We start from the raw sequence: 15,576 nt of genomic DNA on the forward strand, positions 1-15,576 counted from the left end.
GTTAGTCCCCTGTTAGTTATCTATTTTAAACACAGTAGTGTGTACATGTCAATCCCAAACTCCCAATCTGTCTCTCTGCCCCCAATCCTTCTCTCTTGGTAACCATAAATTCATTCTTTAAGTCTCTGAGTTTGTTTCTTTCTGTCTTGTAAAAAAAAATTCATTTGTATCTTTTTTTTTTTTCTCAGATTTTGCATATAAGCAATATGATACTGGAGTGGATTGCCATGCCCTCCTCCAGGGGATCTTCCTGACCCAGGGATTGAAACTGCATCTCTTATATCTCCTGCATAGGCAGGTGGGTTCTTTGCTCCTACAGCCACCTGGGAAGCCCCCAACCAATATGATATCGTATGATATTTGTCTTTCTCTGTCTGACTTATTCCACTCAGTGTGACAGTCATCTGAATTCTTGAAGAAGGGAACTCGGGGCCTTGCCGTCCCTCCATAGAGTTCACTGGGGGGTCTTGGTGCTAAATCTCTCCCTTGGCCTTAGCAATCAGGAGCTTCTGTGTCCCCCAGTGCCGGAACCAGGACTGCCTCCACTTGGGAGTCATTTGGGCACTGTGGGGGTGATATTAAAAATATTAGTATTTAACAGTGAAGATAACAGGGTGCCAGCTGAGCGTCAGCCCTGGCTCGGCGGCATGGCACCCAGAAGGGCGCTGGTCATCGTCACTACCACACAGACAGAGGCTCCCAGCCTCTTCAACTCCTCCACGTCACTAACTTTGATACTAAGCCCTAGGCCTTCTTCTGGCAACTCTGGATCCACTTCATGAAAACGGACTCCGAAGAAAGCCCCCTCCTCCTGCGTCAGGTCAGCAGATAAGGGAATGATTTTTCAGTTGCCCAGTCACTATTTTCACCTTCAGGCCAGCTATCATGCAGATAAAGAACTTCCCTATGTGGGCAAAACAGTCACCCGGGACGACCTAGAGCAGGAAAGAGGATGGAGTGATGACTAGGGAAGGGTACTGTGGCCTGTTTTATGCATCTCAATCAAGAATACCTACATATCATATTAAAACAGATGGGGAGGACTTCCTTGGTGGCCGGCCCACTGGTTAAGAGTCTGCCTGCCAATGCAGGGGACACAGGTTCAATCCTTGGTCCGGGAGAACCCTACATGCCATGGGGCAGCTAAGCCCGTGCACCACAACTCCTGAAGGCCACATGCCCAAGAGGCTGTGCTCCACAACAAGAAAAGTCACAAGAAGCCCAGGCACGGACCCCACTTGCTGCAACTAGAGAAAGCCTGCACACGGCAACAAAGACCCAGCACAGTCAAAAAATAAAATGAATGAATTAAAAAAAAAAAAATGTGCTCAGTGAGCCAGTCTACTGACCACGAGGCAACTTCCTTTCCTCAGAGGACATATTAGACACACATGGACACATTTCTAAACCTCAAAGTTCTAGGAGTCAGCATTCCGAAGCCAGTTCTCTCCTGTCCCAGCATTTGTGCTGTCTCCACCACGGGAAGCAAACCCCTGCTTACCAGCCAAGGTACACAAGAAGGAATTCCACTCTAAGGTTAGGTGGTATGGAGACACCACGAACCACAGACCAACGTGAAGGAGTAACCAGCACCAGCTGGATCTTAAACACACTTGCTTTTTTAAATTTAGGAGCATTTATGTGGACAAAGTGATGCAGTGAATGTCCCACGCCTTCACTGGCTACTCATGTCTAGGGAAGATACTGAGGGCTGTTCAAGTAATTTTGGGTTCCTAAATTACTTGAGTAATTCTAAATTACTTTGGGTTACTCTGACTTTAGAGCACAAAATATGGTCTGTCTAGAGGAGTTTGGGAAGCTGAAAGTTGTGTTCGATGGTTTTTTTTTTTGGCTGTGCTAGGTCTTTATTTCTGCGCTCGAGCTTGAGCTTTCTCCAGTCGTGGCAAGCACGGGCTGCCCTCTATTGGAGAGAGCAGTATGCGGTATGCGGACTTCTCATTGAAGTGGCTTCTCTTGTTGCAGAGCACAGGCTCCAGGGCATGCAGGCTTCAGTAGCTGCAGTACATGGGCTCCAGAGTGGTGGTACCCAGGCTCTGGGGCACAGGCTCAGTACTCGCGGTGCATGGGCTTAGTTGCTCTGCGGCATGTGGGGGTACTCCTGAATCAGGGATCGAACCTGTGTTTCCTGCATTGGCAGTCAGACTCTTTACCACTGAGCCACCAAGAGAAGCTTCTGAGCTCAACTTTACATTTAACTAAGTTTAACTTCATCAATCCCAGCCCGTCTTTCTAGCTAGTAGTGGGCTCCAGTGGCACCCCACCCCCCCAACAATCAGATGCTACATTATGCAAGATCTCTTTCCATTTGGAGGGAATGGGTTGTCTGATGTCAGGATAACCATGTCTAGATCTGGCAAAACATTACTACTAGGGCAAAGGGAGGGCCCTTTTGTGCACAGGATTCTAGGTAAGAGCCTCGAGTGAGATCTGCTCATCTGCTCTGAAAGAAAGGCCTATGGATGAAGGAATCAATGTTGACCAAGTGCCTTAGGCACTTCCCACAAATCAGTTGTTATCCATTCAATCCTGAGAGGTCTCACTGTCCCTCTAACTGATGAGGGAACAAAGGCTTAATGGAGTGAAACACTGTGCTCAAGGTCAGAGCAGCTCCAAGCCACTTTGCTGTTCATGTCCGAGTCCATCCCTTTCCAGGTGTGCAAGGCCCTGACACGTTATGAGCTCCTGGCAGACGTCAGCACAGGGAGTGGCTATAGGCGGAGTTTCTATGGACCTTCAGTCACAGCACTGAGGCCACAGGAATGGGTTTGCTGCTGCCAGGGCAATCAGTTACCCTGTATTGGGCCTTCTCAGCCTGGGGTAGTCTCCAAAACAGGTGCTACTGGGTTTGAGGTGGGAATAGACAATCCCTTACTGATAGAGGGAAAGCAACCCTCAAAGGGTGAAACCCTTCAGGCACAGGAGTACTGTTCTGACATGTTTCATGAAAATCTTAAAATCAAGTGATATACTGTCTATCCCATACTAAACTGGGGCTTCCCAGGTTGTGCTAGTGGTAAAGAACTCGCCTGCTAAAGCAGGAAACGCAAGAGACGTGGGTTCGATCCTTGGGTCAGGAAGATCCCCTGGAGGAGGGCAAGGCAATCCATTCCAGTATTCTTGCCCGGAGAATCCCATGGACAGAGGAGCCTGGCATGTTATGGTCCATAGGGTTGTGAGATGGACATGACTGAAGCAACTGAGCAGGCGTGCACACACACACCGTACGAAACTGGCTTTGTGAATTTGCCAAATATCCTCAGGCCCCATGCCTTTCCTCACCCTTTCTTCCTCTTATGAAACCTTTCCAAACATCTCCTGGGAGCCACCATCCTCAACTCAAATGACTTTCTCCTCTGGTCTCAACAGAATTCACACACACCTGTTGTGGCTCTTTCCTCACTGTTGCCAAGGTCCTGGTGCTCCGTCCTGCAGCAGAGGGAGATGTCTACAGAAGCAGCTGAGCTCTAGTAAACCTCCCCCTAGGCAGAACATCTAACCCAATGCCTGGCACACAGTGCTGTACATATTTGGTGAGTTACATTTATCAGTGTGCCTCTATGTTCCCAGCCAGAAGGGGGAATCTAAAATAGCACAGACTTTGCGACCCCATGGACTGCAGCCCACCAGGCTCCTCCGTCCATGGAATTCTCCAAGCAAGAATACTGGAGTGGGTTGCCATTTCCTACTCCAAAATAGCACAGGCACTTGCTCAAATCCTTGAGGTTTGTTCCTATAAAAATGTCTCTTAAAAACCTGAGACACAGGGAAAGGGTCCTCTTCAGAGCACCCCCACACAGACATGTAGTCCACCCATCTAGATCTCTCTTTATGGGTCTCCCTTTTAAGTATCCCACTCGCCAGCAGCCAAAGCCCAGCCCCATGGCTGCCCGCGGATGCCCTCTGGTGGCTCTTCCGGGTAATGACAACACAAAACGGCCCAGAGAGTAGAGGGTAGGCTCTTTATTGGGAGGTGATTTCTGTACCATAGGAGGATAGGATTCAGAGGAGACACAAGCAGTGTCAGCCCCAGAAATGTGGATCTCCTCTCCCAGTGGATATGTTTCTTCAGAAAATCCCACGAGGCTGGGACAGGAGAGCCCAAGGTTAGAAGCGGAACTGGAAAGCCTCCGTCACGTGTGGCTTCCAGGGCTCCAGGCTGGGGAGCAGGGAGGAGATATTCATGACGTGCCAGGTCTCCGCATCTGACACCGCGGAGCTCTGGTAGGACAGCAGCTGCACCCCTGCCTCTGCCAGGAGGCCTGGAAGTAGAAGAAACCCCTGGTTAGCACCAGGCACAGGGGAAGGAGAAGTAGGAGGCTGGGAGCAGGCTCACAAGTCTTGATTTCTGACATCAGTGTTGCAACAGGGGGTGGTGGTCTCAGAATTGAAGAGCTGAGACAGAGGCAACAAAGGGCTCCCTGTCAGGAACACCCTGACCATCAGGCAAGGCGGGGGAGGGAAGATTAGCCACAAAGAGCCAAAGCCACCAGCTGGACTTGCTGGCTGGCACTTTTATCCGGACCATCAGCAAGGGAGAAAAGCAGGGGAAAGTTCCTCTTGGCATCTGGCAAGGACATTGATATCAGGCCCCCTGAGGCCTGTGGACACTCATTCTCTGCCATATTTGGAAGTGCCCCAGGACCCCGAGCAGGTTTGGTGCCAGGGGCCTGAGGCAGGTCCAAGATGCCCACGACTGCTGGAGGGGATGCTCAGATAGGCTTTGTTGGATCAGGCTGACCACCACTCAGCCCTGCCATCAGGAAACCTGCAACTCAATAGCTCTGAACTCCAGGATACACTTCTACAAGCAGTCTCAAACTGAGTCCTTAACGTGGTGAGCACCTGGCTAGTAACAGGGGCTCTGGGGTCCCACCCCTGCTGCATGGCTCTGCAACCTCAGATAAGGCAATTAATCTCTCAGTTCCACATGTTCTGGAACCTGCTGCAGATACAGTGATGCCTGCAGGCATGAAGAGGGGCTGAAGGAGGCAGAAATTCACAGAGCCCAATCCCAGGACAGAACTGTACACACACACACACACACGCACGCACACACACAGCCGTCCCTGCCCCCAGGGCATTGGCCAGCCCCACAGGCCCTCCTCACCAATCATGGTTGGCAGCATCGCGGGGTTGGAGGCCTGAGCCCGGAACATGAGCAGGGGCTGGCCCGGGCGGAGAGGCACTTCTGGTTTGAAGACAGCTCCGTTGAGCGCCTGCAGCACAGGCATGGCGCCCTGGACCAAGCCCACGGCCTGGTAGGGGGCACCTGCCAGGGCCACGGTCAGGAGGCATTCCCCGAAGTCCTGCTCCCCTGGTGTGGCAGGGTTGTGGGAGGTGGTCACCTGCAGAGAGGAGGCAAAGAGGCACAGTGACTCCTACTCCCTCCCTTGGCCTAAATGCCAATTTGTAGGGCATCAGCCTGGCCGCCACACTTAGCAATTCAGGGTCAGGGGAGAGGGCAGATGGGCAAGCCTGGCGCCCCTGAGCATGAGCTTCCTCCCTGAAGGAGGGCGAAGAGATCTACCAGATACAGGTAAAGGCTTGGAGGGGAGGGTGGGAGGAGGAGAAAGCAGAGGGAGGGAGGCAGACTTCTCTCTGTCCCCATGATCATCCCTGAAGAAGGGCTGGACAGGCAGCCCAACCACCAGAGGTGGTCCAGCCTGGTCCCTCCGGTGCTGACTTCCTGCTCCCTGCACAGAAGCAGTGGCCAACCCAGGATGTCAGAGAGCAGGCGGAGGAGAGGAAGGGGGCCTTGGGAGCTCACTGCCCACTGCCTCCGCCAGCTCCCACTGGCTAAGAAACACAGACTTCGATCTTAAAAGGGAACCAGAAGGGAAGACACCGAAGGGAAGCCATGAGGGGCCGCAGAGGATAAGAGGATGTGTGGCGAGCTCCTGGAGTTTGCAGACTAGCCCAGACCCTGGGTGGGGAGGTAAAGGAGTGCTGGATGGAGAGTTAGAAGCTGATGCGGGGCCACCTCCCAGCTCCCAGCTGGGCTCTGAGATCTCCTTCTTGGCTGTGAAGTGGGGGTCCCGCTGGCCCTCTTGCTCACGGAGCAGTTATGCACACAGCACGTTCACGGGTGTCAGTTCTCATGCTGATGCTCGGGGGCCGGCACGGGGGAGGTCATGGCTGTCTCCCACAGGGAGGCACTGTCACCAACAGGACTCACACCCTGGGGGGGTCCCCATCAGTGAGCAGAGCTGAGAGGAGCTCTGAACACAGGGGAGAAAGGCAGTGCTGAGGGGTGGAGAGGAAGGGATGGAGGGGAGGGGAGGGGAGGGTGCGCACATCAAGGCCGGCCTCTTTCACCAGCAGCGTGGCGTTCACCAGGTTCACATTCGCCTGCTGGGACGCGTCCTGCAGGAGGCCAGTGATGACGGCGGGGGCCAGGCAGCTCCCAGAGTTCTTCAGGGATGATCCTGGGGACGGAGAGAAGTTGCCGTCAGGGCGCTGTGTGTTGAAAAACACGGGAGCGGGCGGTGCACGCTGGCCCTCAGCCCTGGGTCACACGGCTCCTCACCGCCCTGGGGGGGCCCAAGCCCAGGCTGCTGGGCAGTTCTGCCTCCCTCTGGGCGATGGAGAGGCAGCCAGGGGTGGGGGACATACTCGGGGTCCACACCAGGGAGGCTCTCACTCTAAGACACTCCTCTCCAGAACCCAGCCCAGTTCCACTGTCCCTGGCCCAGCCACCCGGGTCTGCCTGTACCCTCACCCCTACTTGGCACTTACACCCTTGCTGGTCTCAGGAAGTAGAGGCAGAAAGGGGCAACCGAAGCACCTGAGCCCACCTCCCTGCCTCGTCTCCCTGGCTCTGCCCCTTCCAAGTATTGGCAATGCTAGCAGTCTACCCCGCCACCACCCTACCACTCTAGCCTTTCCGCAAGTGAGCAGATGTCCAACAGTCAATGGGGAGGACAGGCCTCTGCAGAGTACAGGGGACCCACTCCCCAGCTGAGCCCCTGAGGACGTCAGCCTGCCGGAGAGCCCACCTTAGAATGTTCCAGAGCACAAAATACCCCCAGCACCTGCCTTGTCTGACACACCCGCCTCAGCTTTCACTTCACGGGTGAAGAACCCACGGCTCAGAGAAGGGGAAGTCCCAGGGCAGGTAAGCAACTGGATCAAAACCGAAATAAAGGTTCTGTCGCTTCTCCCGGACTCCCTCCACCCATCCTACCGCCTCCCACAGGAAGCTCTGAACCTTGCGGAGGTCCTTCTCACATCCCAAACGTGCACAGTTTAAAAATACTGCCTAACAGGACTCACGAAAATTAAGCAGACTTCCCAATGACTTTGTGTGCCCCTCCCTTTCTGTCCTCACTTGGTAGCAAGCGAGCCATACTCAGATGGAATGTGAGACGTGAGGTAACAAGAACAGGGGCATCTCCGAGCCCCTCGCTGGTCTGTGGCCTGCAGCAGACACACCCGCTGGGGTGCAGAGTCCACAGCCCTCTTCACCCTCCCTCTGCAGAGTCCCCAACTCACCCTGTGTCACCACCTGGATGGTCCCTTTGGGAGACCCAGCCCAGGCCTGCATCAGGGCCCCAAGAGCTTCAGCCAGACTGACCCAAGGCTTGGTGTGTGGACAGAAGATGCTGGTAAGGGCCTGGGCATTTACCTGCAGAGAAAGGGGAGCAGGACCGAGGTCAGGAAGGGGAGGGACAGGGCACCCCTGCCCAACTCAGCTCCCAAGCCTTAGCTCCACGTGGAGAGCAGGCAGCAGGGGGCCAGCCTGGTTTTTGGGTGCCTTGGGGTGATAACCTTCATCAGCCACCCACAAGATGACAGCTTGTTCCTGTCGCTGAGGAGCACTATAGAGCCAGAAAACGGCACAGCTCCCTGGCTCCCCCTATCGGCTCCCCTAAACACAAAAGGCTCCCCCACTTCAAACTGCCAAAAGGGGAGCAGGGAAGAGAGGGAAGGGACATCTCCCTCTTCTCTGAATGTGCCGCCACCCCTCCCCAACTCCACCAGAGATCTGATTTTCCTGTGCAAACAAGGAAAATGGGTCTTTGACATAAACCATGTGGAGGGTCACAGATCACTTAGACCTAGAGTGGTGGGTCTCTCTAGAATGGCTTTCCTATCTGCCTTCATTTTTATTTTCTATCTTGATTTTAAGTGTGTTTTTACACTGTCACAAAACATTCTGTCTAAATATCACAATTTGTAAGGCTGGATTTATACACTTGTTTTTTTTTTTTTTGCCATACTACACAGCTTGTGGGATCTCAGTTCCCCAACCAGGGACTGAACCTGGGCCACAGTAGTGAAAGCACTGAGTCCTAACTACTGGCCCACCAGGGAATTCCCTGAATTCATACACTTTTGATGATCCTATCACTCTTCAAATGTGGACTCCTATGAAGTCCACCACAGGCCTGCTGGGCAGTGGCAAAGAGGCAGAAGCCACATAATCCTCCAATGCTATGAAGTCTAGGGTCTGGCCAGCTGGACCCCCCGCTGACAACAAAGCAGCATGTTCTGGGTCAAAATGTCTATTTCATCTTGTGGCTCAAGATGTCTCTGAGTTAAGTATCTGGCCACTTGCACTGAGGCAACCTGTAAAGAGAATCATCTAAGAAGGATTTAATTAGAATCTTGGGGTTGGATGCAAATCAATCAGGCAGATGTAATGAGAGGAAAACGTGGAAGTTTCTATTCCTGTTTTCACAGGGAAAACTGGCAGGGAATTAAAGAAGAAGGAGTCATAATGATGAAAACATCCGAGGAGGCAGGACTCCCCAGCAGACCCTGCTGTGTAAGGAGGTCCCGGGTGTGACGGTGCCCCACGGCCGGCTCCCCTTTGATCCTCTCTGAAGTGCACAGAAGAAAGGGCAGTGAATCCCAGAACTTCGAGGGAAGAACTGAAGGGCCAGGCGACAGCTGGAGGGTGAGAACTGCAGCGGGCAGTGGGAGAGGGCTCACCGGAGAAGCCCCACAGGCATGCACCACACCCGGTTCCTTCCCCTCGCAGGCCAGGGAGCTGCTCGCCACAGGTCTGCCAAGTAAAAAGGGGCATCTATCTTCTCTAGAAGATGAACAGGAGGCTCCAGGAAGAGCCAAGGCATTCGGGTGCCAACCTGATCCTCAGGCTAGTCTGTGCCTCAGGTCACAGCAGAAAGGAACTGGAGAGGACCCAGTAAAGAATGAGGGACAGTGGGGCTTCCTGGGTGACAAGGAGGTCTTTCTTACCAATGCCTGCTGTACCCGAGCCACTGCAGGGTAAAACAGGCATTTGTTCCTAATTTGAGACTAAGTTTAATGATCTGGCTGAGATCTGACCACGTAAGTAAAAAGGGGACATTTCATGGGTCCTACTTCTCAGGGTGTAGCGGTCATGGTGGCCTGGAGAGTTGGGCTCTCAAACAAGGGCTGAACAAAGCACCCTGTGTCTCTCCCGCCATAACTCTGTCCCCAGAAGCGAAAAGCCCTATGCTGAAGGTCAGCCAGGAAGTCAGGGACCACCCTCTAGCCCTGCCCACCCCCATTCATTATTGGTTAAGTATCTGGGGTAGAGCCACACGAGCTGCAGAAAAGCTTACATCCTGCTTTGATGTTTTTTTTTTTAATCCTCTGAAAACTTAATTAAGGACTAAAATATAAACTCATGAAATCTTAATAACAAGAATGTGGCTCATGGCAAAAGGACTGAGATGAAGTGAGACAGGCCAAGCAAATATTCGTGAAGGGGCACGCGGCAAGCCCGCAAAGCACCTGGCATCCCTGCCGTGCCAAGGTGCTTCAGTCATGTCCGACTCTTTTGCGACCCTATGGATTGTAGCGCACGAGGCTCCTCTGTCCACGGGATTCTCCAGGAGAGAATACTGGACTGGGTTGCTGTGCCCTCCTCCAAGGGATCTTCCCCACCCAGGGATCGAACCCACGTCTCTTACGTCTCCTGCACTGGCAGGCAGGTTCTTTACTACTAGTGCCGCTTGCGCCCCTTGTTCACCCCTGTGTCCCCAAAGGGCTATGACAGCATCTGGCACCCACTGGAGCTTAGGGACCATCTGAAGATGGAATGAATGAGACAGGACGTGAAGTGTAAGTCAGGTTCAGCGTGGAGAAGAAACAAAGGACCAGGAAGGGCCCACTGAGCACAGTCGAGAAGTCACGATTTGGGGAAATTAAGGGGCCAGCAGGCGTGGAGAGTTCCTTAGCAGGGGTGATGAAGGCTGTGGGGGCAGGGTGGGCCTCTGCACAGGATTCTAAGTGGAGGTTATGAAAGATGTGCTCAGTGTTACAAAGTGAGACGAGGTGAGAACACCCTATCAAGGCTTTCTCTTCGGTCCGTCCCCCCCACTCACCCAACCTTGGGCACCCCGCCATCACGCCAGCCTCACTCCTTCACTCCCAAGGCCTGCAGAGAACAAAGGAGCCTTTCTCCAGAGGCATGGCGCAGGGGAAAAAAATACCAGTGTCTCAGCAGCAAGCCTACAATAGAGCAAGCTAAGCTGGCTCCAGGGTGCCAGGCCTCAGCTCTCAAGGCTAAACTGCAGGGCAGCTCCTGCCGCCCCACCCAGAGCACTCCGGCTTGTCAAGTGCAGTCCCTTATCTTGGGCTCCCAGGGCTGAATCTGGTCACTGCTCGGCCGGGGTCCCCATTCCCAGCTAAAACACTCCTCCTTCTGGGCCCAGCCCCACAGGCATACTTACAACCCCCGCCAGGGACTTCCCCTTCATCAGGTCCACAAACTGGAGGGCGATCTCCTCTCCGCAGCGGCTCTGGGCCTCCTTGGTGCTGGCGCCCAGGTGGGGGCAGCTGATGACATTCTCATGGTCCACCAAGGCCCGGTCCCGGGGCGGTTCCTGACCAGAAAGAGACATCTCTGGGTGGGGTGCTATGGACTGCCTCAGGAACTGGAGGGGGAGAGGACAGGAGCAATGCCAACTCCTGCTTCTGTTTCGCCCAGTGGTCAGTGGACTTAGTAATAATCAGCTTCCTCATGAATGTTCCATCACAGCAGAACAGACAGAGTCGGAGACTGGATTCCAATCTCAGCTCCATCACTTACTACTCCTGTGCTTTGGGCACATCTCCATCTCTCTGAGCCTCAGTTTTCCTATCTGTAAGATGGGTTAATACTACCTACCTCCTGACACAGAGGTGTTATTTTTGGCAACATAATTTCTCCCACTAGAGACAGTAAGCCAAGGCCTTTGCTCAGCCGGGCTTCCAGCCCAAGACCCTTTGTTCCCACCTCCCCTCTGCCCCCTACGCCAAGCAGGCACTTACCTCCGTGAACACGTCCAGTGCAGCGCCAGCACACTGACCCGACTGCAGGGCCCGGAGCAGGGCGCCTTCGTCCACGATCCCTCCTCGAGCACAGTTCACCACGGACACCCCCTTCTTGCACTGGGCAAAGGTGCTGTCGTTCAGCAGGCCTGGGAGGGAAGGAGACGCTGTCTTGCAGTGATGGTGTCGGGAACCACCTGTTCTGGCTCCGGAGGCCCCACCTTCCCCACCACGGGCTCTTTCCCACACACCTCCTTCCTGGGGGACTACAATCTCTCTGGTCTCATTGCTCCCTTCTCAGATGCTCTGGGCCAGGAGTCCTAGTGACGAATTTGGACCAGACTCAGTTGAGTTGAGAAACATCTCAAATGTCCCTGAGATGTTAGTGCTTCAGGCAGTGGTCCAAGGAAGTATCCACAGGGTCATTGATCCTACGTGTTGACCCAGTTCACCCAGACCCTGTGCATTTCCAGCCAGCTCACCCCTCCTTGATCTGATGCCAGGCCGTGTAACAAAGCATCACCGTGCTCCATGCTCGCAGGATCTGGAGGCCACCTTCCCACCATAGCTGGTCCCCAGCGTGGGCAGAAGGCCCAGACTGAGGGCCACCCTTAGCTGGTTGGCAGTTTCTGTGGTCAACCCACACACCTACCTGTGGTGGAGGGCAGGAGAGGTGTGTGCACAGTGATAAAGTCACAGAGAGGCCAGATCTGCTCCAGGGGCAGCTGCTGCACACCGAAGGAGGCTGAGACCTCTGGCGAGATGATGGGGTCGTAGCCTATCGTCTGGGGACATGTGAGAGGGAGAGGGTAAGTGTCCCTGTTAGTTGTCAGTACTGGTATTATTAATCATGACTACCGTTTATGGAGCACTGACTCTAAACTGAGCGCTACTGTTAAGCCTTCCCTCCCTCATGGCTCAGATGGTAAAGAATCTGCCTGCAATGCCAGAGACTTGAGTTCCGTCTCTGGGGTGGGACGATCCCCTGGAGAAGGGACTGGCAACCCACTCCAATATTCTCACCTGGAGAAGTCCATGGACAGAGGAGCCTGGCGGGCTACAGTCCATGGGACTGCAAAGAGTCAGACACAACTGAGCGACTACCACAATACCCATTTATCTCTCACAGTAATTCAAGGGGGTTGGTACTATTATTCTTCCTACTTGAGACCTGAAGGAAGTGAGGCATCCATGCTGGAGCAGGCAGGGTCAGAATTCAAAGGGAGGTTCGCCCACCTCCAAGCTCTGGACCATGAAAGGATGCAGGAGCAGCTGGTATGTGGCTGAACCAGTGGAGCTCAGACACCCTTGGAAAGTGGGGAGCCCCCGTGAGAAAGGATGATCCTGTGGGGAGCAGTGACGCGGTCAGAGGGCACGAGGGAAAGGAGGGGAGAAGCTGGCTGCAGCTGGAGGCCCCACGGGCCAGAAGATGGGCAGGCACGCCGCCCACTTCAACGGAGCAAGGAAGAAGTAAGGGAGAAGGGTGGTGGTGGCGCCCAGCAGGGCTATCAACAAGACAGACTCACCACCGGGAAAGGGGGTGAAACACCAGTGCTGACACCAGGTGGGGAGAGTACAGTCCTGTCTCTCTAAGGTTCTTTTCACAAGGCTTGAAGTGTATCTCGTCTTGGAAGGCGTAACTGGGTGACTGATCAGGCAGAGGTATAAAGGCAGATCCTTTCAACAAGGCAGGTTTGACGGGAGGGGAAGGACTTCAGGAGGAGGAAAGTGAGACTTAGAGGCAACATGGGTTGGGAGGATCCAGAAAGAACCGCGGCCTGAGCTGGTGGGGAGAGGACAGCCCCCAAAGCAGAGGTACCTCCCTGAGGCTACAGAGAAGGAGGGAAGGTTGGCTCCTGGGAGATGAGGGCAGACAGAAAACTCGGGGTGTAAACTTCATCGACCCCGTGAAATCAGCCAAAGGTACATCACATATCGATGGGAAGAGGGAATGCTAGAGAAGACAAAGCTCACGAGAAGAAAGAAAAAGCCCAGACTCATAGCTGATGATGGCAAACACCCTTTACAGTAACTATGTGCCTCATGGGGCTTCCCTGGTGGCTCACTGGTAAAGAATCCACCTGCCAATGTGGGGGACAAGGGTTCCATCCCTGAATCCGGAAGATCCCCTGGAGAAGAAAAATGGCAATCCACTCCAGTATGCTTGCCTGGGAAATCTCATGGACAGAGGAACCTGGCGAACACAACTTAGAAACTAAACAACAAACAACAATATGCATCTCATACTTGAAGAGTTAGATACTATTACTTCCCTGTTTGACATATGAAGAAACTAAGGCAGAGGTTAAATGAGTTGCATGCTCAATTGCTAAGTTGTGTCCGACTCTTTGTGGTCCTGTAGACGGCAGCCCACTAGGCTCCTCTGTCCATGGGATTCTCCAGGCAAGAATACTGGAGTGGGTTGCCATTTTCTTCTCCAGGGGATCTTCCCAATCCAGGGATTGAACTTGCAACTCCTGCACTGGCAGGTAGATTCCACTTGGGAAGCCCATTAAATGATTTAACCAAGGTCATAAAGGTAGCAAGTGGTAGAACTGGGACACAAGTATTCTGGATCCAGCATCCACGCTTCTAATTCCTACCTGCTAATCGGGGGTGGAATGGGGAGGCCCACAGCCCCCACCTGAGAAAACAGCGATAGAATGAGATGGAAACATCTCTTCTTACATCAGAAAGAATCCTGGCTACCAGCCACATACCTCTCAGCAGGGGTGATGCTTTGACGGTTGCCAAGACAGCACAAGCAGCTGGGAAGAATGTGCAACTAGGTAAGAAGCATTTTTCTCTTGCAGCATCAAAGACCTAACCACTTCCTGCCTGGTCTACCCAAGAGACCTGCCCTAGGCTCTCTCCTTAGGCCTGGCCCATGTCAGCCACAGTTACCTGACGGGGAAGAGGTGTAGAAGTCGTAAGAATCTCAAAGGTACTGAAATGCTCAAGAAGGCAGGACAGTTGGCTGAGGTGTGCAGGTCTGCAGGACCCAAGATAAGGACTCTGGACCAGGAGGTGGGCCTGAGTCTGGCCTCAAGTGCGGTCAACTGTATGTCCAGGTGCAAGTCAGTGCCTCCAGACCTGGATCCTCAACTTTAAGAAAAGGAGCAGGTGGATAATTTCAAAGTGACCCCTCCTCTGGCTTTCAACAATTCAATGTTCCATGAAAAGAAAGCTCCCTGAGAAAACATTCAGAGTCGGCCCAGGATTAAACCAAACACAAACAGAAAGAACACAAAGCCCACTGTTTCAACAGTGGTTACCTCTAGGTGGTAGAATTAACTTTTCTTCTCCTTTATGCTTTCCTATACTCTTTCAAGTTTCCCCCACTGATCATGACTTTCTTTTGAAGCTAGGGAAATATAAAAGTTATTTTAGAAAATCATGGCACAGATTACTAGATCAAGTCAGCCTTCCTAGAGAAAAAACAGAAAACAGTTATGAATGAGGTGTGGCTTTTGGAACCACGTTTTTCACTCATCGTCAGCTCTGTGGCACCAAAGAAGCCAAGTGGGTCCCACTCCTACCCTCATGGAGGTATAGGGGAAAGAGGCTGCCCACCCCCACACCCTTACAGGATGGTAAGCTCATGGCCATTCCACAGAGGTAAACTCTTCCTTTCTCATGGGGAGAATGAAACATCCAGGGGAGGGGAGAGGACTCTGCCCTGGTTCCCACAAGTCTTCTTTGTCCACTGGCTCTGAGGCTGGCTGGAACAATGTCCCATTCATCTCTAATCCAGATATACTTTTTTTTCCACGCAGAACATGGGGAGGATAGGGACACCAACAGAAGTCACACAGCCAAACCTAAGGGAGCAAGTTCACACAACCCTATTGCCTCTGGGCTCTCAGAAGCCAAGAATCAGCACAGGGCTGTCGAGGAAGGCTCCTGCAGGCTGAGTCTAGCCCAGTGTCCCTGCGGCAGGTGCCTGGGGCTAGAGGGTGGAGGAGGGGGCGGTGCAGGTGAGATAAGCATCTGCCAGGCTGTCAGCAGGCCCTGACTCAGCTTTCTTTCACAGAGAGACAGCACCTCCTTCATCTGCAGACAACTGCAGGGGAAGGATTCTACCCTGCTCTCATTTTTCACTCAGTAATACCCAGGGCAGAGACAGAGGCTGAACTCAACTAAGGGCTAGGGTTCTTATACCAGGAGACATGTTCTGGGAGGTAAAAAGGGTGACATGAGACCCAGGAGACTGACCCCGAGTCGGGTTCCGATGTGTCCAAGAAAGGTCAGATGTCAAATGTATAGATGTCAGGCCCTTCCGGGTTCTTATCGTCTATTCCTAGAGAGGAG

General features: G+C 53.3%; 1 protein-coding gene across 1 annotated transcript in view; it reads right to left on the bottom strand.

The window, feature by feature from the left end:
- Nucleotides 1–3,966: 3,966 nt before the first annotated feature.
- PHGDH (phosphoglycerate dehydrogenase) overlaps nucleotides 3,967–15,576 on the bottom strand; it is a 31,245-nt gene continuing 19,635 nt past the window's right edge. Inside the window, exons 6-12 of the mRNA XM_040230922.1 lie at nucleotides 11,918–12,050; nucleotides 11,266–11,414; nucleotides 10,686–10,838; nucleotides 7,513–7,645; nucleotides 6,316–6,446; nucleotides 5,129–5,366; nucleotides 3,967–4,280 (exon numbers count right to left, since the gene is read on the bottom strand). Of these exons, the coding sequence (XP_040086856.1) occupies nucleotides 4,126–4,280; nucleotides 5,129–5,366; nucleotides 6,316–6,446; nucleotides 7,513–7,645; nucleotides 10,686–10,838; nucleotides 11,266–11,414; nucleotides 11,918–12,050 (1,092 nt within the window). The 3' untranslated portion in view covers nucleotides 3,967–4,125. The remainder of the gene's footprint in view (nucleotides 4,281–5,128; nucleotides 5,367–6,315; nucleotides 6,447–7,512; nucleotides 7,646–10,685; nucleotides 10,839–11,265; nucleotides 11,415–11,917; nucleotides 12,051–15,576) is intronic.

The sequence above is a fragment of the Oryx dammah genome, unplaced genomic scaffold (assembly GCF_014754425.2).
Source record: "Oryx dammah isolate SB20612 unplaced genomic scaffold, SCBI_Odam_1.1 HiC_scaffold_28, whole genome shotgun sequence".
Taxonomy (NCBI): Eukaryota; Metazoa; Chordata; class Mammalia; order Artiodactyla; family Bovidae; genus Oryx; species Oryx dammah.